Here is a 24,404-nt window from a genome sequence, read left to right on the forward strand (position 1 = left end):
TGCCATCAACTGTGGCTTCCTCATTCTCTCAGCTCTCAGCAACTAATTACAGGTTAATTGGCTGGCTTGATTTAGTTTCATCTCTCCATCTGCAGTAAAAAGTTTTATTTATGACTCCCGTTGTTTAAAAAAAAAAAAGGGTTAGAAGCATAAGACAAGGGGACATGAAGGCCAGAAAGTCAAAGGGGACTGGGAGGGACGTTGCTTGACTTGCTTGGTGTTGTCAGCCTCCAAGCTCCTGGCTCGGCTTTCTCCCTGCTTGTCAGGAGGGGGCATCTGAGTTCTTCTCTTCTCCATAAGGCATCTGGGTTGCAGCAGGATCACAGGAACTGCCCTTGGAAGTGTCCACGTTGGAAGCTAGAGATGCAGCCCTGGAGAGCTCAGGAAACTTCCTAGGTGCCCTGGGGCAGCCAGTCTTGACATTGGTTGCGTTTTTCATTTGGAAAAATGCACCTCAAGGTTGCGTTTTTCACTTGGAATTTCTGCTGCTGTTCTACAGACCCTCCTTTCTCACTCAAGGTTAGGGTGATACTGGTAACTTCAGACTTACTTGTTGTCTTTAGTGAAAATGATTCACCCATTAGTTTCTATGAGCCTATTATTGGTACATGACTTCCAGGCTTCCTCATGGGAAAGTACCACTTGGGGGCTGATTGAGACCCACATTGCCATCATTGCAGAGCAGCTCCTTTGGTGGCTTCAGGCAGACTCGGGTGCCTGCCCCACAGCCAGGATATTCATGGGTGCAGGACAGAGTGAGCCTTCAACCCCGTGTTCCCTGACACCCCCCATTTCTCAGGAAGATGGAGGAGCAGGACCTGCCCTTGGGTCTTCCAGGAGTAGACAGGCACTGAACCGCCCTGAAGGTGGCCAGAAGACATAAAAAATGAGTGGAGCTTCAGTGGCCTATAGGATAATAGTGAGTGGTCCACCCTGTGTAATCTGAGTCCTAGGAAATGGGGAGGAAGGGCAGGAGGCAGGCAGCAAAATATTTAAGTAACTGTGGCTGACATTTTCCCAAATATGATACGTATAAGCTCACATTCATGAAGCTTAACCCACATGTAGCAGGATAATCACAGACCAGAAAGCCCAAGCAAAACCCACTTCAAGGCTCATGATAATTGATGATGAAAACTAAGGATGAATACAGCTTAAAAGCAAGCAAAACAGGCAAGTTAGGCTTCCCTGGTATCTCAGTGGTAAAGAATCTACCTGCCAATGCAGGAGACACAGGTTTGATCCCTGATATAGGAAGATCCCACATGTCACAGAGCAACTAAGCCCATGCACCACAACTATTGATCCTGTGCTCTAGAGCCCGGTTGATCCTGTGCTCTAGGGCCCGGAAGCTGCAACTGCTGAAGCCCATACTGTAGAGCCTGCAGGTCACACCCACCAAGCCCACATGCCCTAGAGCCCATGCTCCACAGTAAGAGAGGCCACTGCAATGAGACACTCGTGCACCGCTGCAGCTAGAGCTAGCCCTGGCTCACCACAGCTAGAGAAAAGCCCGAAAAGCAACAAAGACCCAGCAGCGCCAAAAAATAAACGAGGCGTTTTATGTATCAACAAAGACAAGAATGAGAAATGACTTATCAGAAGGAGAGCACAGTGAAATGACTTCTTCAAAATGTCAAAAGAAAAAAAAAAAAAACACCTTAAGTTCTATATTCAAAGAAAATAGAAATGAAAGCAGAGTAGAACCTTGTCCTGATGAACCAGCGCTGAAGGAATTGTCCAGCAGCCTTGCCTTTGAGAAGCATTCAGTTGTTTGGTGCAGGAAAGAGAGGCTGGATGGAAACTGATCTCCAGAGATTGAAAAGCACCAGGTGGTGTGTGCTAAGGATAGAAGACCTCCGTGCTTTGTCTAAAAGATTTTTTCTTTAAAATTAACTTTTAAAATAAAAAACAATAATGGTGTTTCTGACATAAGGAGAAGTAAAACACATGGCAACAATAACAGGATGTTAAAGGTGGAGGGAGGTTCCCATCTGTATATGAAGTGGTTTATTGCTTAAAGGTAGACTGATGAGCAAAAGAAACCTGCTGTCAACCCTATAATAAGCCACTAAAAAAGAAACAGGTACAGCTAGTCAACTAAGACAGTAGGTAAAACAGCTCAAAAGGGGATGAGAAGAAGAAAAATAACAGATGGGACAAATAGAAAACAAGATAATAGATTTAAACCCAACTCTTACGCACTGAACTGTGGCCCTCTCTGTTCATATGATAGGCTTCTCAGGTAGCGCTAGTGGTAAAGAATCTGCCTCCCAACGCAGAAGATACAAGACTCCAGTTTGATCCCTGGGTCGGGAGCATCCCCTGGAGTAGAAAATGGCACACCCCTCCAGTATCCTTGCCTGTAAGATTCTATGGGCACAGGAGTCTTGTGGGTTGCAGTCCATGGGATTGCAGGAGTCGACACGACTAAGAGACTGGGCACAGTAGCATTCATATGATGCTGCACCTGGAGGTGGGGCCTTTAGGAAGATAAGGTTAAATACGGTTGTAAGGGTGAGTCCCTGATTCAGAAGGACTGGTGTCCTTGAGAGAGAGACACCAAGAGCACACACTGAGGAAAGACCGCATGAGGACCCAGGTGGGTAGTTGTCTGCATGCAACTGCCGTAGGAGTGTCCAGCCCTGCTAATACCCTTGTCTTGGACCTCTAGCTTCCAGAACCCTGATAAAATTAATTTCTGTTGTTTAAGTCACCCATACTGTGGTGTTTTGTTATGGCAGCCCCAAAACACTAGTAAGACATATACCACCAATTCAAATAATTGTACTAACTGTAAAGGGCTAAGCATTCTGGTTAAAAGGCAGAGATTGTCATGCTGGATGAAAAGCATGACACAGCTATGCTGTCCATTAGAAATTCCTATTTTATTTTATTTTTTTGTAAAATTTATTTATTTGGTTTCATCGGGTCTTAGTTGTGGCATGCGGGATCTTTGTTGCTGCTGGCAGGCTCAATAGTTGCAGCCGTGGGCTCTCCAGTTTGTAGTGTGTGGACTTAGTTGCTCTGTGGCATGTGAGATCTAAGTTCCCTAACCGGGATTGACCCATGGCCACTGCATTGCAAGGTGGATTCTTAACCACTGAACCATCAGGGAAGTCTCCATAAGAGATTTTTAGTATAAAGATACAGGATAAAGGTGAAAGTTTAGAAAAAAATGTGTAATGAAAATACAAATAAGAAAAAGTGCTATATTAGTATCAGTAGATTTCAGGAAAAGGATTAGTATCAGAAATAGAGACATTTACAAATGATAAAAATGTCAATTCAACAAGAAGGCTTAGCAATCTTATAGGCACCTAATAATAGAACTTCAAAGTATATGAACGGAGAAGGCAATGGCACCCCACTCCAGTACTCTTGCCTGGAAAATCCCATGGGTGGAGGAGCCTGGTAGGCTGCAGTCCATGAGGTCGCTAAGAGTCGGACACGACTGAGCGACTTCACTTTGACTTTTCACTTTCATGCATTGGAGAAGGAAATGGCAACCCACTCCAGTGTTCTTGCCTGGAGAATCCCAGGGATGGGGGAGCCTGCTGGGCTGCCGTCTATGCGGTCGCACAGAGTCGGACACAACTGAAGCGACTTAGCAGCAAAGTACATGAAGCAAAAGCCGGTGAGACAATAGAAACAATTAGACAAATACACGATAAAAGTGGGAGATTGCAGTACTTGTCTCAGCAACTGTAGATGAAACCTCCAACCAGCTTGAGTAACTGCATTTGTATAACATAGCATTCTTTCCGATGCTTATTCACTAAGGTAGGCCATGTGCTGGGTCAGGAGACAAGTGTCAAGAAATTCAAAAGGATTGAAACTGCACAGAGTGTACTGTGACTGCTGTGGAGTTAAGTTAGAAATCAGTAATAAAAAGTCTTAGAAAATCCCAAATATATGGAAATGAAACAATATACTTCTAAATCATCTATAGTCAGGCTTTCCTAGTGGTTCAGTGGTTAAGAATCCACCTTGCAATGCAGGGGACATGGGTTCGATCCCTGGTCTGGGAAGATCCCACATGCCACTGGGCAACTAAGCTTGAGTGCCACAGCTTCTGAAGCCTGTGCGCCTAGAGCTGGTACTCTACATCAAGAGAAGCCACCTCAGTGAGAAGCCCACACACTGCAATGAACAGAGTAGCCTCCAACTAGAGAGCTCTTGTGTAGCATCAAAGACCCAGCACAGCCAAAAATAAAGACATAAAAAAAATAAATCATCTATAATTAAAAGCCTTTGACTGTGTGGATCACAATAAACTGTGGAAAATTCTGAAAGAGATGGGAATACCAGACCACCTGATCTGCCTCTTGAGAAATTTGTATGCAGGTCAGGAAGCAGCAGTTAGAACTGGACATGGAACAACAGACTGGTTCCAAATAGGAAAAGGAGTACGTCAAGGCTGTGTATCGTCACCCTGCTTATTTAACTTATATGCAGAGTACATCATGAGAAACGCTGAGCTGGAAGAAGCACAAGCTGGAATCAAGATTGCCGGGAGAAATATCAATAACCTCAGATATGCAGATGACACCACCCTTATGGCAGAAAGTGAGGAGGAACTAAAAAGCCTCTTGATGAAAGTGGAGAGTGAAAAAGTTGGCTTAAAGCTCAACATTCAGAAAACGAAGATCATGGCATCTGGTCCCACCACTTCATGGGAAATAGATGGGGAAACAGTGGAAACAGTGTCAGACTTTATTTTTTGGGGCTCCAAAATCACTGCAGATGGTGACTGTAGCCATGAAATTAAAAGACGCTTACTCCTTGGAAGGAAAGTTATGACCAACCTAGATAGCATGTTCAAAAGCAGAGACATTACTTTGCCAACAAAGGTTCGTCTAGTCAAGGCTATGGTTGTTCCAGTGGTCATGTATGGATGTGAGAGTTGGACTGTGAAGAAGGCTGAGCACCGAAGAATTGATGCTTTTGAACTGTGGTGTTGGAGAAGACTCTTGAGAGTCCCTTGGACTGCAAGGAGATCCAACCAGTCCATTCTGAAGGAGATCAGCCCTGGGATTTCTTTGGAAGAAATGATGCTAAAGCTGAAACTCCAGTACTTTGGCCACCTCATGCGAAGAGTTGACTCATTGGAAAAGACTCTGATGCTGGGAGGGATTGGGGGCAGGAGGAGAAGGGGATGACAGAGGATGAGATGGCTGGATGGCATCACTGACTCGATGGACATGAGTCTGAGTGAACTCCGGAAGTTGGTGATGGACAGGGAGGCCTGGCGTGCTGCGATTCATGGGGTCGCAAAGAGTCAGACACGACTGAGCGACTGAACTGAACTGAACTGATAATTAAAAGCACAAGGGGAATTAGAAAATATTTCAAACCAAACAAAAATAAAAACATAACATCAAAATTAGTGGGTTTTCACTAATGCAGTGTTTAGAGAAATATTTACAGGCTTACATGTTTAGTGCTGAAAATTAGGTTTCCATCTTGCAGCTGCTGCTGCTGCTAAGTCACTTCAGTTGTGTCCGACTCTGTGCGACCCCATAGACGGCAGCCCAGCAGGCTCCCCCATCCCTGGGATTCTCCAGGCAAGAACACTGGAGTGGGTTGCCATTTCCTTCTCCAATGCATGAAAGTGAAAAGTCAAAGTGAAGTCGCTCAGTCACGTCCGACTCAGCGACCCCATGGACTGCAGCCTACCAGGCTCCTCCACCCATGGGATTTTCCAGGCAAGAGTACTGGAGTGGGGTGCCATTGCCTTCTCCAAGGTTTCCATCTTAAGAATCTTAAAACTAAAGTAAGTAGAAGGAAGGAAATACTGGACAGAACAGTAGATGTCAGATGCTGCAGAAAACATACAATAAGATCAATGAAACCAAAAGGTGATGCTTTGAGAAAAGTTAACGGGCCTCTAGCCTGACCAAGTTAAGAACTTGTATTGAGACTGCAAATGGTACATCAGTACAGATCCTGGGGAAGTAAGCCTGCACCCTTCTCCCTGGCTCACGTCGGTCCCACACTCTGCTTCCTGTACACGCTCCTGCAAAACCCACGGGCACTGTTGCTGCACTTTTACATTTGGCTTTTCTGCCTTGGCTGTACCTATTTGTGTTCAGAGGTGTGAGGCTTCAGAAAGGGTAGCAAGGAAATATGAACTGTGTGATGCCTGTATTCCACAGTGTAGATGCTGTGGACAAATTCCTCAGAAGCCACAACTGTTGTCTAGATGGGAATGAGAAGAAGTGGAAATGTTAAGTGACTTTATTGATACTTAAAAAATTACATCAGAAACTTTCCCGGAAGAAAACTCTAGGCTCTCATGGCCTTGCTGGTGAATTTATCAAACATTTAAGAGAGAAATAGCAATCTAACACAGCACACAGAAAAGAGAGGAGGGAACCCTTTGCAACTCATTGTATAAGATCAATATGACCTTGATAGTAAACAGGACATTACAAAAAAAGGAGATACAGATCAATTTCCCTCATGAAATATAGAAAATACTTAAAATATTAGCAAGCTGAATGTGATGTGTTAGAAGGGAATTGCATCATGACCAGGAAACTGGCAGGATGTCCCCAGGTCCATGGCTGAGAGGGTTTTCTTGGTGTGGGAAAGAAAATGGCATTTTAAATGTGAGGGGAGGGGCCAGCTGAGGGGAGCTACTCATTCCCCCCTGCCTGATTCTCGAATCTGGTAGGGCACTGCCTCCAGCCTTCCTTAATGGGCGCCGTCCGTGTTTCCACTGTCCCATCTGCTCTGTCTCAGGATAAGAGGGACGGTTGGGATTTAGTCTCATTTCTCCGCAAGCTCCACCCAGGGCTCTGTCTTCCTGCGGTAACTTTGTACTAAGTTATTAGTCTGGGGGGAGTCGAAGCTGTGTTCTGCTGGGGGCTCCTCCCACCCCACCCCAGCCCTTGCTGCCAGGGGGAGCCCTAGATGACAGCAGGAGGGGAGAGAGGACTCGATGTTCCTGTTGGGGCTCATGTCCTCAGGAGGAGCAGACCTCTCTGCTGCCCGTGGGGCCAGGAAACTGCTGACTTGGTGTGCCTCCCAGGTAGATAGTTGGGGGGCGGGGCTCACGGAGGTCACACTGCTTGAGGACTGGAACCTGGGCAGGACTCTGCGTGGGGTTGTCCAGACGGCCCTGTGCCCTGGCTGGGGGTCCTCAGGTCCGATAGTCAGTGTCCCAGATGCTCAGTGCTGGCATTTAGTGTGGGGATGCGGACGTGCTGCCAGGACCCTGAGCACCAGCAGAGTGCAGTCAGCAGGTGGCCTCCAACTGCCAGCCCCTGAGAGCCCACCAGAGTTCCATGGGCTGTGGGGGCCGTTGAGGGGCACTCCCCGGCCTGTCTCCCTTGTGCCCATGGCCTGCTCTTCCTCAGGCATGCATCCTGGGGGTATGTCATCCACGTCTGCAGGTCAGACAGCCCCAGCTCCGGGCCGGCCTGCATGCCTCCAGGACCCTGCAGGTGGCCTGCAGTTGAGGGTGGGTGGCAGGGGAGGGGGTCCTTGAGTCACTCAATGAAGGCAGAGCTCCCCTCCCCCAGGCCTGTGGATACTCCTGCGGGCCAGATTTCTGGCTGTTCCTGGAACATTCCGGCCTCGGCCTGTGCTGTTCCCTTGCTGGGGACCCCACCCCTGAGGTGCCCCATCCCCACCTCCTGTCCCTGCCCCTCTGCTCACCGTGGCCGAGGCGCTGCCGCTTTAAGGGCGACATCACAAGGCTGCGGAAGGCCGGTGGAACTCGGGGCTCTTGGCGTTTCTGGAGCACCTGTGGGCTCTGATTTTCCATCTCCATGGGGCCGCGGGCCCACACGTGACAGAGAACTGGCCATGGCTGAGGGCAGCGAGCTGATGAACAGGCTCATGAGCGAGAACGCCGACCTCAAGAAGCAGGTGCGTCTCATGAAGGAGAACCAGATGCTGAAGCGGCTGCTGAGCGAGAGCTGCCAGGAGAGCTGTGGGCGCGGGGGCCGTGACTTCCTCTTCCCCAAGGCACCCGCCTACCCCGAGGCCTGCTCCCCGGGGAGCACAGGTGAGCCGGCTCTGGGAGGTGGGTGGGCAGGCGGGTGACCCGCTTGGGCTAGTGGGGTTCCGTCCATGGTGGCCGCCGAGGTGCTGCCACAGAGGCTTAAAGCAGGTCCACTGAGGCCAGCCCAGGGGACGGCGGGGCCAGGCTGTGTGCGACCCTGCTCTGCTGGGGGCTGGCCAGCTGGGCATATTCAGCCCTTGGCCAGGGCAGCTGTGCCCATCGTACTGGCTGACAGCTGCACCCAGAGAGGCAAGGACCCTGCCTAGGAGAGAGACCTGTGGGTCACAGACAGGAAGCAAGCACGGCATGGTCATCCAGCTCACCCCGTGGGAGCCCCTTCAGAGGCCGACACACTTTCTATGAAGGTAGCTGGCTCTGCTTGAAAGCTTTTGTATGTGGGAAGTGCGACTTAGGGTGTGGTTGGCACCGTGACCTTGGTCTGAGTGGCTGGGATGTGGATCATGGGTCCTGTGACCAGGTGAGCTCCGTGGTCCCGGAGGTGATGATCACTCACTGCCCAGCAGAGCAGGTGGAGTTCATACCCCAGCCCTTGCCCTGGCAATGGCCGTGCCTACCCTGGCAATGGCCATTCCCACCCTGGCAATGCCCATGCCCGCAGACCAGCTGTCTTCTCAGGATAAGTTGTTCGCCTGGAGTGAGTTGTTTTCCTCTGTTGAAGCTTATTTCAGAGCTGCTGCTGGTTCCCAGGGGGATGCTCGGCTGCTCCGGGACCCGCTCTAGATGTGGTCACCTCCTGTGCTGAGCAAGCAGACCCTGTGAGCGAGCATGTCCTGGGGTGTGAGGGTCCCTCATGGCATCTCCACACCTTCAGCCTCGGGGTGGGCCTTGAGGAGGGAGCTCAGACAAGCAGGGTCCTTATGTGGGGGGATGGCAGGTAGAGGGGGGAGCAGCTAGAGGAGCCTGGGGCCCTGTCCTCCGCTCTGCCTGTGACCAAGACACACAATGTCCCCAGGTGACCAGGGATAGAGGGGGGCCTGTCTCTTGGTGTTGTGTCCCTGACATGACAGCTTGCAGAGGGTCCATGCCACCTCCTCAGCCTTCGAGGAATGCCTGCCTGGCAGTGGCTGCCTGAGGCACTTGTCCCCAAGGCCTTGTCTGCGCTGTGACCATTGCCAACAATCACGTGCCTCGGCCTGCTCTGTGGTCCTTTGTCCTAAGAATTGAGCTTTGCTGAAGCACAAGCTGGAATCAAGATTTCTGAGAGAAATATCAATAACCTCAGATTTGCAGATGACACCACCCTTATGGCAGAAAGTGAAGAAGAACTAAAGAGCCTCTTGATGAAAGTGAAAATGGAGAGTGAAAAAGTTGGCTTAAAACTCAACATTCAGAAAACTAAGATCATGGCATCCGGTCCCATCACTTCATGGCAAATAGATGGGGAAACAGTGGAGATAATGACAGACTTTATTTTTGGGGGCTCCAAAATCACTGCAGATGGTGACTGTAGCCACGAAATTAAAAGATGCTTGCTCCTTGGAAGGAAAGTTATGACCAACCTAGACAGCATATTCAAAAGCAGAGACATTACTTTGCCAACAAAGGTCCATCTAGCCAAAAAAAACATCTAGTCAAAGTTTTTCCAGTGGTCATGTATGGATGTGAGAGTTGGACTATAAAAAAAGCTGAGCCCCAAAGAATTGATGCTTTTGAACTGTGGTATTGGAGAAGACTCTTGAGAGTCCCTTGGACTGCAAGGAGATCCAACCAGTCCCTCATAAAGGAAATCAGCCTTGGGTGTTCATTGAAAAGACTGATGTTGAAGCTGAAACTCTGATACTTTGTCCACATGATGCGAAGAGCTGACTCATTTGAAAAGACCCTGATGCTGGGAAAGATTGAGGGCAGGAGGAGAAGGGGACAACAGAGGATAAGATGGTTGGATGGCATCACTGACTCGATGGACATGAGGTTGAGTAAACTCTGGGAGCTGGTGAAGGACAGGGAGGCCTGCCATGCTGCAGTCCATGGGGTCACAAGGAATTGGACACGACTGAGCAACTGAACTAAACCTTCATCCGTCTGTGTGATCAGTGGACTGGCCAGGCTGGAAGGAGGGCATTGGGTGAGGTGCAGGCCCTTGCTCAGGCTGCACTGTTCCCCGTCAGGGTACAAGTCAGGCCGTCTCTGGGGCATGGCCAGCATCCCACCCATGGGCAAGTCCAGATCCTCCTGGATGCGAGTCTTAGGAGGAGCCCCAGCCCCTGGCCCGCCCGAGGCCTCGAGCCTCCAAAGAAAGGCCTTGGAGCCCCTGTTGCAGGTTGTGGGCTGATGGGCCCCCACTATCTTCACAGCCACCTCCGTCCCCAGAGTGCAACCATGGCCTCGGGGCTGGACTTGGAGAACTGGCAGGAGTTCTCCAGCGGAGCTCGAGGTTTCAGACGGACGGGAATTGCACACAGCAATGGCTCAGTGTTTGCTTTAGAAACTGGATGTGGTTTATCTGTTTATTAATTTTGGCTGCAGGCCTCTCACTGCAGTGGCTTCTGTTGTTGTGGGCACAGGCTCTAGGTGCACGGGCTTAGCGCCTCTTGGGCTCTGGAGCACAGGCGTCAGTAGTTGCAATGCACGGGCTTAGTTGCTCCGCGGCATGGGATCCCTCTGGACCAGGGATGGAACTCGTGTCCCTGCATCAGCACTCAGATTCTTTACCACCAAGTCACCAGGGAAGTTGCACAGGATGTGCTTTAAAAATCTGTCGTTCTCACTAAGCAAAATCACTTGGGGTGAGCGTGACTACTGCAGGCTCCTGGCCTCACTCCCAGCGGCAGCCGCTGTCCACGTCGACTCTGGCTTCTCTCTGAAGTTTTGGTGGCTGTTTGCATGTGTATCCCAGGATCCTCAGTTTATGTGGACAGGGTAGAGCCATTCTACACTGACTCCCCAGCCATCCATCTTCTGTCCTTGACCATTGGCCATCTCCTGGAGGGCTCGCTCACTGTTCCCTGTGGGTTCACCACCAGCCCTTAAGTCTGGTCCCCATGACAGGAGTGCTCCTCCATCTCCCAGCAGCCACGGGGCTTCACAGGTACCCCTGTGGCCTGCTGACAGGGGGCTGTCCAGGAATCCTTGGGTCAAAGGCCACATGCAGCTCAAGTGTTGACATGGACACTGGGACCCTCTCCAAAGGCCTGAGGCCTCTCCACCTGCACCTTTCCCACAGCTGGTGCCACCTTCTGGGGCCACTTTGCACATGGTGCACGTGTTCTGAGGGACAGGGTGGGGTGGGGGCCTTGGCCATCCCGGGCCCTCCCCTCCCAGGCCAGTTTCCTCCAGATCACCCTGGTGCCTGAGCCCCTGGCATCTCAGAGCCTCCACGGTTGCCTGGACTCCTTGTCCTGCGTGGAGTGTCCAGTGATTTTAAGTAGTTTCTGAGTGTTCTCTCTGCCTCTTCCCTTTACCACCACAAGACAGCTGCTTCTGTATTGTCATAAATACATTCTAAATAGCTGTGTCATATTCCAGAATCAGATGAACCAGAATTTAATGAACTCTCCTTATGTTTGAAATGACAGTTCTTTTCTCTTACCCTGAAGTAAGTGTTAGTTGCTCAGTCGCGTCTGACTCTTGTGATCCCATGGACCATAACCCGTAAGGCTCCTCTGTCCATGGAATTCTCCAGGCAAGAATACTGGAGTGGGTTGTCATTTCCTTCTCCAACCCTGAAGTAAATACCACAGGAAAAGCATTTTCTATTCAGAGTTATTTCCTTAGGGTATGTTTCCCTACAGGTAGAATCACTGGCTTGGAAGGCAGGGTAATTACTTTCTCCTTTTCTTACATTTGCCCAGAGGGTGAGATCGTCCCCTGCAGCTCTATTAAGCTGCTCTGACTCTGTTTCTTCAAGTCTCTTTAGCCATTTCTCACATAAATCTTTCACATTAATGGTTTATTCCTGGGGCACTTTATGTTACTTATTGCAGTCATGGATGAGATTTCTTTTTCCACTGTGTTTTCAGTTATCCCTGTTGCTGTGTTTTGGAAATCTGTTGATTTGTAAATATTTAGCCTATATCCAGGCCCCTTATGATATTTTGCTTACGTCATATTTTTATTTTTACTTTTGGCCACCAGGCATGCTGGTTCTTAGTTCCCCGATCAGGGGTTAAACCCAGGCCCTGGGCCATGAGAGCGTGGAGCCCTAACCACTAGACCACCAGAGAATTCACTATCCAGTCCCCTCCCTGAGCTGTTTTGTTCTGCTAAGTTTTCCAGTTCTTTCTCCCATGTTTTCTGAGTTCTATAGCTGCTGTTACAGACTTTTAAATGGGGTTGGCAGCTCAGATGGGCTTCCCTGGTGGCTCAGTGGTAAAGAATCCACCTGCCAAGCAGGAAAAAAGGGCTCAAGCCCTGGTTCAGGAAGATCCCCTGGAAAAAGAATGGCAACCCACTCCAATATTCTTGCCTGGAGAATTCCCACGGACAGAGGAGCCTGGCGGGCTACAGGCCATGGGGTCGCAAAGAGTTGGACACGTCTTAGCAACTGAACAACAATGGCAGCTCATACGCTCGTTTCTGTCTTTCTTCCTCACGAATCCCAGGACTTTGGCCTCGACAGGCTCCGCCCTCATCCTCTGGCGGTTGGTCGGCAGTGGACAGCTCTGTCTGTCCAGGTACTGGGGGTTGGGGGGTGTAGGCTGGGTGCTGGGGAAAAGCCTTCTAGTCCTTATTTTTAAAGAATAACAACAACAAAATTGAAGAAAGGCTCATTTTGTTAAGATTTTATGACCTCACTTCTGTACTGGCCAAAGTGCCCTCGGCTGCGCCCCCACTGGCCTGTGGGGTCTTGTTCCGCTGTGTCGTTGAGAGACTCCCGGTTCTGGGCCTGAGCTGTTTGCTGCGGCATCTGTTTGGCTGGGGCTTCGCTCAGGATCTCTGGACTCTGTTTTCTCTGATTCCTATGTGAATCTGGGCTGCGGTTTTCTTTCTGTGGGTTGTCTTTTCAGGGATTTGATATCAGACTTGTGACAATTTATAAGCTTGATAATCAAGCATCATTTAATTTTTTTCAGTGTTCCAGCCTCATTCATATAATGCAGGGGTTGTGAATTGTTTGGGGACTTGAAAGAACTCATCCACCAACCACTCAGGCCTTCAGCCCTTTGCTCATAATTCTATAACTTCAAGGTTTTTCTTTTTTGCTTATTAATCTGTGCAGGTTTTCTACTTCTTATTGAGTCATTGAAAATAGCTTCCCAAGTGATAGCTCCTTTATTAAAGTTTTCAAGTAATATTCAGTTGGATATAATCTTTTATAATTTAAACATTGTCTTCCTGGTCATTCTTATCTGGCTTTTCTAATTTTCAATTTTATTCTTTTGTTTTCTGTTTCTCTAAAGTAGCTTTCCACAGTTTCACTATCTTATTGGACTTTTTGTAGAACTATTTCAAATTTATTTCTGCTGCTATTTTTATTATTCTCTAACTTTTGCTTTCTTCAAGAGTTCATTCCTATATGAATGTGTAATTTTTTGATGATGTTTTAGAAGTCATTAAAGAATTTAAGTTGCTAATTTCACTTTGCTGCTGCTGCTAAGTTGTTTCAGTCGTGTCCGACTCTGTGCGACCCCATAGACGGCAGCCCACCACACTCCCCCGTCCCTGGGGTTCTCTAGGGAAGAACACTGGAGTGGGTTGCCCTTTCCTTCTCCAACGCAGGAAAGTGAAAAGTGAAAGTGAAGTCGCTCAGTCGTGTCCGACTCTTAGCGACCCCATGGATGGCAGCCCACCAGGCTCCTCCGTCCATGGGATTTTCCAGGCAAGAGTACTAGAGTGGGGTGCCATTGCCTTCTCCAATTTCACTTTAGATACAGTTTTAAATGTATTGATGTCAATATACCTAGTGTTCTGATTTTCATTATTTCTCAATAATCATTTTTCCTATTTTTATTTTCTCTTTGATCATTACTAAAGATAATTTTTTTTTTCTAATATGTATATATTTTTTGGTCTTAGCTGTGGTACTTGGGCTTTCTAGTTGTGGAGTGGACTGAGTTGTTCTGCAGTATGTGGGATCTTAGTTCACTGACTAGGGATTGAACCCACAGCCCTTGCATTGCAAGGTGAGTTCTTAACCACTGGACCACTGGGGAAGTCCTGAGAATTCTTTTAATTTTGAGGAGATGGGGTTTTCTATTGACTCTGATTCATTTATAGTTTTATTATAATGTGGCTTGAAAGTTTTGACTGAGGATTAAAAAAATTGTTTTATGTTTAACAGAACTTTATTAAGGCTGGGGAATAACAGGAGGGAATTTCAATTCACTAAATAGAAACTAAAAGTGAAGTGCAAACACACCTGACCACACAACAATCCCTTTAAAATTAGGTCACAGATACGGCTCTTCCCCAAGCCCATGAGTAGAGTTTTCCCGGCCCCTGCCCATGGCTGGGATGGCCTACCTCCCCTGGGAATATGTGAGCCCCGAGCAAAGGGGACCAGGCTCCTGGGACTCAGCCAGAGGAAGCACCGGGGGCCCTTGCTGCCTCACTGCTGTGACTTCCTGACAGTTCCTGGACCGTGTGTCTGGCAGGGGACACACATGAGGGACACCGATCACCGCTCTGCTTTACAAGGAATCCTGCAAACAGTCCCATGTGCAGCAGTGGGGATGGATGAAAAAATCCATGTGTGTCTGTGCGTGTATGTGCAGATGTGTGCCCATGTATGCATGTGTGCCAGGAAATGGTTAAGTGAACCACAGAGCTACCCAATGACACACTCATCATGGATAACTCTCAAAAAAAGAAGTTTCATAATAAAAGGTGCTGGATGATACCACACATATAAAATTTAAGATGCACATATAAGTCACTGTCACAGTGTGTGGACACACAGTGGGAGTGCTGGAGGCCACATGTGTGCTGCGCCTCCGGACCCGGGGCTGCTGGTGTCCTGGGATCCATTGCCTCCTCCAGAGGGGAAGTGGGGGCAGGTGTCAGAGCTGAGGGCAGGGTCTCTGCAAGACGTGGGTGCTCCGGGAGCCTCGCCTCACAGCTTGTTCCTCCCTCCCTGCCCCAGTCCCAGACTTCGGAAAGTTCACCAGCGGCCCTGATGCACCCTCCCAGCTGCAGGGGTCCTCCCTGGAAGACCTGCTGTGCTCACACGCCCCCCTCTCCAGCGAGGACGACGCCTCCCCGGGCTGTGTGACGTCCTCCCAGGTGCCCTTCAAGGCTTTCCTCAGCTCCCCGGAACTGCGTATCCCCCAAGGCTCCGATCGAAAGCTGTCCCCACTCCTGAGCCCCTTGCAGGACCCGCTGGTGGAGAAGACCCTGCTGGAAACCCGGGACGTGGGCCGGCCCAAAAAGGTGTGCTTCTCAGAGAGCAGCCTGCCCTCTGGGGACCGAACCAGGAGGAGCTACTACCTGAACGGTGAGGAGGGTGAGGAGCAGGCGGGAGTTGGGGGTTGGCTGCTGGGGAGGGTGGTCAGGGCCCAGCTTCTGCATCTAGCCAGCAGCCGGAAGAGGAGAGTGTGCCCATGCTCCTCGGGTCTGGGGCCCTGTCTGTACACATCTTTTGACCGTTTAAATAAGTGAGTAGCTTATGTTCTTATGATTGAGTTGTGTATTCTGGATACCAGACTTTTTTGGTACATGTTTTGCAGATACGATCCATGAAGGGGGAGGGGGTGTCCTTCCCTCCTCTAGTGGACTACATTCTGTCAGAACTTTTCACTATGACCCACCCATCTTGGGTGGCCCTGCAAGGCACAGCTCATAGCTTCATTGAGTTCTGCAGGCCTCTTTGCCATGACAAGGCTGTGATTCTGCTTCACTGACTACACTAAAGCCTTTGACTATGTGGATCACAATAAACTGTGGAAAATTCTGGAAAGTAAACTGTGGAGATGGGAATACCAGACCACCTTACCTGTCTCCTGAGAAACCTGAATGCAGGACAAGAAGCAACAGTTAGAGGTGGACGTGGAACAACTGACTGGTTCAAAATTGGGAAAGGATTATGTTCAGGCTGTATATTGTCACCCTGCTAATTTAACTTATATGCAGACTTCGGTTCAGTTCAGCTCAGTTGCTCAGTCATGTCCGACTCTTTGGGACCCCATGGACTGCAGCACGCCAGGCTTCCCTGTCCATTACCAACTCCTGGAGCTTGCTCAAACTCATGTCAATTGAGTCAGTGATGCCATCCAACCATCTCATCCTCTGTTATCCCCTTCTCCTCCTGCCTTCAATCTTTGCCAGCATCAGGGTCTTTTCCAACCAGTCAGTTCTTCTCGTCAAGTGGCCAAGTTCTTTCTCATCAAGTGAAGTTTCAGCACCACTCCTTCCAATGAATATTCAGGACTGATTTCCTTTAGGATTGAATGGTTTGATCTCTTTGCAGTCCAAGGGGCACTCAAGAATCTTCTCCAATACCACAGTTCAAAAGCATTAATTTTTCAATGCTCAGTTTTCTTTATGGTCCAGCTCTCACATCTATACATGACTACTGGAAAAATCATAGGTTTGACTAGACAGATCTTTGTCAGCAAAGTAATGTCTCTGCTTTTTAATATGCTGTCTAGGTTGGTCATAGCTTTTCTTCCAAAGAGTGAGCGTCTTTTAATTCGATGGCCGTAGTCACCATCTACAGTGATTTTGGACCTAAGAAAATAAAGTCTGACATGTTTCCACTATTTCCCCATCTATTTGCCATGAAGTGATGGGACCAGATGCCATGATCTTAGTTTTCTGAATGTTGAGCTTTAAGCTAACTTTTTCACTCTCCTCTTTCATTTTCATCAAGAGGCTTTTTAGTTCCTCTTCACTTTCTGCCATAAGGGTGGTGTCATCTGCATATCTGAGGTTACTGATATTTCTCCCGGCAATCTTGATTTCAGCTTGTGCTTCTTCCAGCCCAACATTTCTCATGATGTACTCTGTATATAAGTTAAATAAGCAGGGTGACAATATACAGCCTTGACGTACTCCTTTTCCTATTTGGAACCAATCTGTTGTTCCATGTCCAGTTCTAACTGTTGCTTCCTGACCTGCATACAGATTTCTCAAGAGGCAGGTCAGGTGGTCTGGTATTCCCATCTCTTTCAGAATTTTCCACAGTTTATTGTGATCCACACAGTCAAAGCTTTGGCATAGTCAATAAGTCATAGCATAAATCTAAAAGAATTATGCTACATCTACTTTGCGTGTGCTCTGTAAATGGACAACAAAGCCTGGATGACAGGCTTTGCAAAATGGATATCTATTTGCAAAATGGTTCACTGAATATTTTAAGCCAACTATTGAGACGTACTGCTCAGGAAAAAGATACCTTTCAAAATATTCCTGCTCATAGATGACGCATCTAGTCACCCAAGGTCTCTGATGCAGACGGACTAGGAAATTAAAGTTGTTTACATGCTGCTAAGGCACATCCATTCTGTCCATGTATCAAGGAGTAAATTTGACTTTCAAGTCTTATTACTGAAGAAATATACTTCATAGGGGCTTCCAATGGTAAAGAATCTGCCCGCAATATGGGATACCTGGCTTCAATCCCTGGATTGGGAAGATGCCCTGGAAGGGGGCATGGCAACCCACTCCAGTATTCTTGCCTGGAGAATTCCATGGACAGAGGAGCCTGGCAGGCAACAGTCCACGGGGCCACAAAGAGTTGGACACGACTGAGCCACTGACCACAGCACAGCACATACTTCATAAGGCCATAGCTGCCATAGATAGTGGTCCCACTGAGGGCTCTGAAACTTTCTGGAAAGGATTCACCATTCTAGACACCACTAAGAACATTCATGATTCACAGGAAGAGGTCAGAATATGGACATTAACAGGAGTCTGGAAGAAGTTGATTCCAGCCCTCATGGATGACTTGGAGGGATTCAAGACTGCACTGCAGGGTGTGGCTGCAGATGTGGTGGGAACAGCAAGAGAACTGTAATTAGAAGAGGAGCCTGAGGTGTGACTGCGCTGCTGCAGTTGCAGATAAAGCCTTCACACAGGAGGAGTTGCTTCCTATGGGTGAGCTAAGAAAGTGGTTTCTTGAGGTGGAATCTACTCCTGGTGAAGATGCTGAAACGACAACAAAGATTTAGAACAGTATGCAAACTTAGTTGAGAAAACAGTGGCAGGGTTTGAGAGGGGTTAACTTTAATTTTGAAAGAAGTTCTATTGTGGGTAAAATGCTCTGAAATAGCATTTCGTGCTACAGAGAAATTATTCCTGAAAGGTAGAGTCAACCAATATGGCAAACATCATTGTTACCTTTTTAAAGAAATTGCTGCACCAACCCCAACTTTCAGTAACCACTGCCTGATCTGTCAGAATCTGTCAATACTGAGGCAGGACCCTCCACCAGCAAAAAGGTTATATCTCACTGAAGGCTTAGAGGATGGTTAACATTTTTTAACAATGAAGTATTTAAAAATTAAGGTATGTACATTTTTTGGACATAATGCTTTGCACATTATAGAGTACGCTGCAGTGTAAACCTAACTTTCATGTGCACTGAGAAACTGAACAATTCACATGACTTGCTGTTTGTTTTTTTGTTGTTGTTGTTGTTATCCTTTTTTTTTTTTTTTTTATTACACGACTTGCTTTCATGTGGTATTTGCTTTATTGTGGTGGTCTGGAACTGAAACCAGCAATATGTCCAAGGTATGCCTGTATATCTCTCCATCTTTTTAGTTCTTTAAAAATACATTTCAGTAATATTTTATAGCTTCTATGTGCAGATCTTGCACATTTTTGTTGAATTTACCCTTTAGTATTTCATGTTTTTGATGCTATAATGAATAGTACTTTTTATCAATATGAATTTCTGATTATTTGTTTCTAATATATAGTAACACAATTGATTTTGTATATTTATCCCATGATGGTCAACTTGACTGGGCCATTAGGTGCCCAGATATTTGGTCAAACATTATTCAGGGTAAGTCTATGAGAATGTTTTTAGATGAGTTTAATATTTAAGTCAATAGACTGAATAAAGCAGACTGGCCTCCTGAATGTGGGTAGGCCTCATACAATCAGTTGCAGGTCTGAGTGGGATAAAAAGGCTGACTCTCTCCCAAGTAAGAGAAAATTCCTCCTGCCTGACTGCCATTGGATTACAACTGGAATCTCAGCTCTTCTTGGGTCTCAAGCCTCCAGTCCTTTAAACTGGAGCCACACCATGGGTTCCCTTATTTCTCAGACCTTGCACGCAGACCGGGACTACATCATCAGCTCTTCTGAGCCTCCAGCTTACTGACTCACCATCGCAGATCTTGGGAAGTGTCAGTTTTCATAACTGCGTGAGCCAATTCCTTTTAATAAACACAGAGAGACACACACAGACACAGACACACACACATAGGTTCTACTTCTATCTGTAAAATCTATGGTGATACCATCTCTCGTTTCTGATAGTGGTAATTTTTATCTTCCTCTTTTTCTGTAATTAATCTGGCTAGGGGTTTATCAATCTTACTGACTTTTTTCTTTGAGGAATAGCTTTTTGGTCAGATCTTGAAGGGCCCAGGTTGGACTAGAAATGCTCTCTAGATCCTTTCAGATCTAGAGGTTGCTAGTTCCTTCCACCTAATTTATACTTTAGAGGAGGGGAGGCAGGGAGAGGGGCCAACTCCTGATGAGATAACTGTATTAATACAGAAGGGGGAGACTGTTTTCTGCTTCTCCATGGGCCCTGTTTTCCCCAACATGCTTCTCTGTGGTGTATCTGGTTGTCAGTTAGAATTCCTGGGTCGCTTCTGCAGTGTTGCCAAGTGATTTTGGCAGGAGTGCACTGAACACTAGGGCTTCCCAGGTGGTTTGGTGGTAAAGAACCCTTCTGCCAGTGTAAAAGACAAGGGTTTGATCCCTGGGTCGGGAAGACCCCCTGGAGAGGGAAATGGCAACTGACTCTAGTATCCTCGCCTGGAAAGTCCCATGGACAGAGGAGCCTGGCGGGCTATGGTCTATGGAGTCACAAAGAACTGGACACAACAGCGACTAAACAACAACAACACTGAAAACTACAAAACACTAAAAGAAATGAAAGAGACCTAAATAAATGTAAAAAGTCTTCTGGTCATGGCTTGAAAGACCTAATATTATCAACATGGCAAACCTCCCCAAATCAATCTACAAATTTCAATGCAAGCCCTATCAAAGTCCCACCTGACTTCTTGGCAGAAGTTGACATACTGATCCTCAAATTTGTATGGAGATGCATGGGACTCAGAATAAGCAAAACAGTCTTGAAAAAGGAGAATAAAATTGGAGGACTCACACTTCCCAATTTCAAAATTTAAAGGTACAGTAATCAGCAGCATGGTACTGGTGTAAGGACAGGCATACAAGTCCATGGAATAGAATCAAGAGTCAGAGATAAACCCATGCATTTACAAGTCTGATGTCTGGCAAGAGTCTCAAGACAATTTAATGGAGAGAGAAGAGTCTTTTCAACAAATGGTGCCAGGAAAGTGGATCTCCACATGCAAACAGCTGAAGCTGGACTTCATATCACATATGAAAATTAACTCAAAATGCATCAGAGATTTTTAAAAGACCTAAAAGAGCTAAAACCATAAAACTATTAGAAGAAAACACAGACATAAACCTTATGACCTTGGATTTGGCCACAGAGTCTCAGCTGTGACAGACCTGGACTGTGCTAAGTTAAACCTCATATTCCCTGCTCAGCGCGTGCATTGGCGCGGCCGAGGGAGCAGGAGGACATGTGCCCCCTCGCCTATCCCAGTGCCCACAGAGGAGGAGGAGCCACCCATGCCTGGCCTTGATAAGCATGTGTTGACTGCCATCTTGTTCCTGCCCAGAGTGGCTAGCCAGGGTTCTGGGATGGGTGGCTATGTGGGCAGTCCCAGCTTGGGGCTGAGGGAGGGAGAGCAGATGCCCAAGGTCACAGGCAGGGTTGGTCCTGCAGTCCAGTGCGCACAGCTGCATAGAAGCCCTTGCGGAGGTCTCGGAGCAGCCCAGTGACTCCCCGGGCCACTGAGCCCTCCAGCAGGGTGGGGAGTCAGACTAACCTCTGTATGTGGTGGGGGTCCTGAGCCCTTGGTAGGCACAGCTGTCTGTGGGTAACAGGACCTGGGGCCAGCTCTCCATGGCAGAGCACCCAGCCCGTCTGTGCACTACCTGCCTGCTGGATGGACTCTGTGGGGCTTCACCATCCAACACTCTTGGGAGGGGTTTGGATCACTGTTGGGTTAGAAAGTTGCAGGGCTTTAGAAAAAGCTTTAGAAATGGGCCTGTTATGAAGTGTCTCCTGTAGGGAGGAGCAGAGTTCGGGATGCGTGGAGGCCTGTGCAAGTGCCTGCTCTCCCCGCAGAGTGCATCCTGGTCAGTGGGGGCATGCCAGGCGCCATGAGGCGGGCCCTTCCTCACTCCATGCTCCCTCAAAGTCTGGTGCACCTGGTGGTAACAGCCGTCAGCGTGATCTTCAGAGAGCACAGTAGTTTTGAAGGGCAGTGGTGGGATCATGGCTGTCGGGTGGAAGACGTGCTGACATCAGAGGCTGCCGTGGGGAGGGGCAATTTGGAAGCGATTTTGGAGGGGAGGGTGGTTGATGTGCTGGGGTGATACCGGGGAAATAATTAGAATCTCCCGCGAACCCAGCAACCCTCAAGTCTTATTATGAAATAAGTATTAGACCAGCCTGCAATACACACAGGCTGCTGAGACAGAGCATCTCACTGTTTCATGTAGCTATGCAGGCTGGACCCACACGGGCTACATATGTTTTCTTGAGTTAACCAGGACCCTACCCTCAGGTGGGGACATGCCTAGCCCATTCCGAGTTCACCTGGTCATGGGGCTGAGAGCTCCGAGGGGCGTCACCCCAGACCAGGTGCTGAGCTGGTGCTGGTGACAAGGGGACCAGAAGCCAACCCTGGGCTGTGAAGCGTCCACCTCAGGGAACTGGGGCAGGGCCTGGGATCGGGCTGCCAGGGAGCGGCGGAGAACAGGGAGAAGGGTGCCCCCTCTGGTCACCACTGGCCCCTGCAGGAAAGCCTTGCTGGGGTCCCCAGGCTTTACCTCAGATCCACAGTGGCAACATCTGGGTCAGCCCTCTCCCTGAAATGGACCCTGGAGCACAGGCAGGAGGAATGTGGGCAGCCCTGGACCCTCTGAACCCCTTGACCCTCCTACCCTCCCAGATACTGGCTGCCTGTCTCACCAGCCCCGCCCAACCCTGCCCCTCAGAGATCCAGAGCTTCACTGGCACGGAGAAGGATGGTCGCATTGTTGGGGAGATTGCCTTCCAATTGGACCGGCGCATCCTGGCCTATGTCTTCCCAGGGGTGACCCGGCTCTACGGCTTCACTGTGTCCAACATCCCTGAGAAGATCAAACAGGTATGCCTCCCTGGCTGGGGGCCTTCCCCTGGCTGGGTCCCTGACCTGCCCTAGGACCCCCCCAGCCCAGGGTCCCATCCTTGCCCCACGCCCCCTGTTGCCCAGCTCCCTGCCCCCTGCTCCCCCAAGGTCCCCTGGCTGCCAGTCCGCTGTAGAGCCCACACAGCTGTAGGCCTGGGCAAGGCTGAGTGGTGTCTGAGTGGGGAATCAATGAGCTGCCCCACAAGTCCCTTTGCTCTGTCCTGTCTTTCGTAGTCTGGGACAGCCTCAGACTACGAAAGACAGCCTCAAGAGTGGCTTCGGGCAGGGAGCACTGTGATGCTCCACCCGGCTGGCAAGGCACCTTTTCCTGGCACCGGGGGTGGAGCTCCCTTCTTTCCTGTCGGTCCCTGCGTGGGAGGGAAACTGGGAGCCAGCCCCTGGTGGGGGCCTGCCTCTGGGCCTCAGTGTCCCCACCGACACAGCTGTGCTGGGAGGCCGCCAGGATCTCGCCTCGGGCCTGCGCCTGGCCTCCCGTCCTCGCCTCCCTGTCCCCGCGGGTCCCTGGCCCCGCCGCCCACTCGCGCCTGTGCCCGCAGACGTCCATCAAGTCCCTGGACGGCTCGGTGGACGAGAAGAAGCTGCGGGAGCTAACGCACCGCTACCTGACGCTGACGGCGCGCCTGGAGAGGCTGGGCTACAACCGCGACGTGCACCCTGTGTTCAGCGAGTTCCTCATCAACACCTACGGCATTCTGAAGCAGCGGCCGGACCTGCGTGCCAACCCGCTGCACAGCAGCCCGGCCGCCCTGCGGAAGCTGGTCATCGACGTCGTGCCCCCCAAGTTTCTGGGCGACTCGCTGCTGCTGCTCAACTGCTTGTGCGAGCTCTCCAAGGAGGACAGCCGCCCGCTCTTCGCCTGGTGAACCCACGCCCCGCGCCTCCCTGCAATAAAAGCGTGTTGCAACTTCGGGCGCCACGCTCCTCCTCGTCCGCTCCCCGGAGGGCGCGCCGAGGGCGCCAGGGCCGGGTGGGCCGCTGCCCGCGCTGTCCCGCCCCCCGGCCGGCGCGCACCCTGGCGCACGCCCCGCCGCCCACACTTGCGCGGTGAGCCCCAGTCTATTAAAGTCGTCTGTTTGCTGTTCCTCCTTTACCGCTGCTCTTTGAGGGCCTGCGGCGGGTCCCCGTGGGGGTCTCCCTGGAGGGCAGGGCCTGGGGCCAGGGTTCAGCCGCGGACAGGACAGCTGCAGAGTCCGCGGCAACGTGAAGACACAGCCCCTTGTTCAAAGCCAGGGACAGCAAGACAGCAGCAGAGCTTTAAAGCAGGTGCCCGTGTGCAGCCGTGTGGGCGTCCCTGTTGGGAGTTTACCTGCGAGAGGATTCCCGGCAGCCGGAGCCCCTGGACGGAAGCCGGTGTGGGCTGGGCTCTTCCTGCCGGGTTCTGGCCTCCGAGCCCTGGTCTGTTTGGCTGTGGGGTGGTCACAGAAACCAGCATCGGGGCACTGACTGATGAGATCGCTTTCCCTGTAAATAGTGGAGCTTTCCAGGGTCCCCTCCTTAGGAGATATTTTTAGCACCTGCCAGCACTTTTAATGTCTCAAAACTGACCCCCAGAACTGGTCTTGGCATCACACTGGGTCCCCTCTGTGCATCTTGCATTCCCAGCTGTGCCCAAGCCCTGGGCCAGACCCATTTCCATAGGACACACAGCCCTCTGCCCCCCAACTTCCACACCATCCCCCATCTCTCCTGAGGCCTAGAGAGGGCAGGTGGCCCTCTGAAGCCCTGCGACCGGCCCCTCCCTGGCTCCTCCTCTGCCATAGGTAGGAGGATGAAGGTGCCAGAATGCCTGTCCCTTGTTCCCACAGCCTGGCGTGTCCCAGATGCCCCAGCTCCTCAGACCCCTGCCTCAGACAGCTCGGGTGCTGTAACAAACACCACCGATGGGGCGGCTTGAACAGTAGACATTTATCATCTCACAATTCTGGAGGCTGAAGCCTGAGATGGGGGTGCCACAGAGCTGGTTCCTCCGTGGCCTGCCTCCTTGGCCTGCAGACAGCTGTCTCTGCCCG

The 24,404-nt window shown here is 49.8% G+C and overlaps 1 protein-coding gene across 2 annotated transcripts; it reads left to right on the forward strand.

Moving 5' to 3' along the window:
* Positions 1-6,228: 6,228 nt before the first annotated feature.
* SPATC1L (spermatogenesis and centriole associated 1 like) lies at positions 6,229-23,302 on the forward strand. Of its 2 annotated transcripts, none has more exons than XM_086318794.1 (4): positions 6,229-8,017; positions 15,057-15,407; positions 22,156-22,353; positions 22,932-23,302. In XM_086318794.1, the coding sequence occupies exons 1-3, from the start codon at positions 7,432-7,434 to the stop codon at positions 22,338-22,340; spliced, it is 1,122 nt and encodes a 373-aa protein (XP_086174920.1). In that variant the 5' UTR covers positions 6,229-7,431; the 3' UTR covers positions 22,341-22,353; positions 22,932-23,302. The 2 variants fall into 2 exon arrangements, with proteins under 2 accessions (XP_086174920.1, XP_086174954.1); XM_086318828.1 differs by having other exon boundaries at positions 7,729-8,017; positions 22,202-22,353.
* Positions 23,303-24,404: the final 1,102 nt, after the last annotated feature.

The sequence above is a fragment of the Bos grunniens genome, chromosome 1 (assembly GCF_055505025.1).
Source record: "Bos grunniens cultivar Pamir isolate PY7600 chromosome 1, Bosgru_T2T1.0, whole genome shotgun sequence".
Classification (NCBI taxonomy): Eukaryota; Metazoa; Chordata; class Mammalia; order Artiodactyla; family Bovidae; genus Bos; species Bos grunniens.

Excerpts from the sequence above, each read along its gene's own strand:
- SPATC1L (XM_086318794.1), top strand. The coding sequence starts at position 7,432 with ATGCCTCCAGGACCCTGCAGGTGGCCTGCAGTTGAGGGTGGGTGGCAG. Across the intron at positions 8,018-15,056 it reads CTGCTCCCCGGGGAGCACAG|TCCCAGACTTCGGAAAGTTC; the intron begins GTGAGCCGGCTC and ends TCCCTGCCCCAG. Across the intron at positions 15,408-22,155 it reads GAGGAGCTACTACCTGAACG|ATACTGGCTGCCTGTCTCAC; the intron begins GTGAGGAGGGTG and ends CTACCCTCCCAG.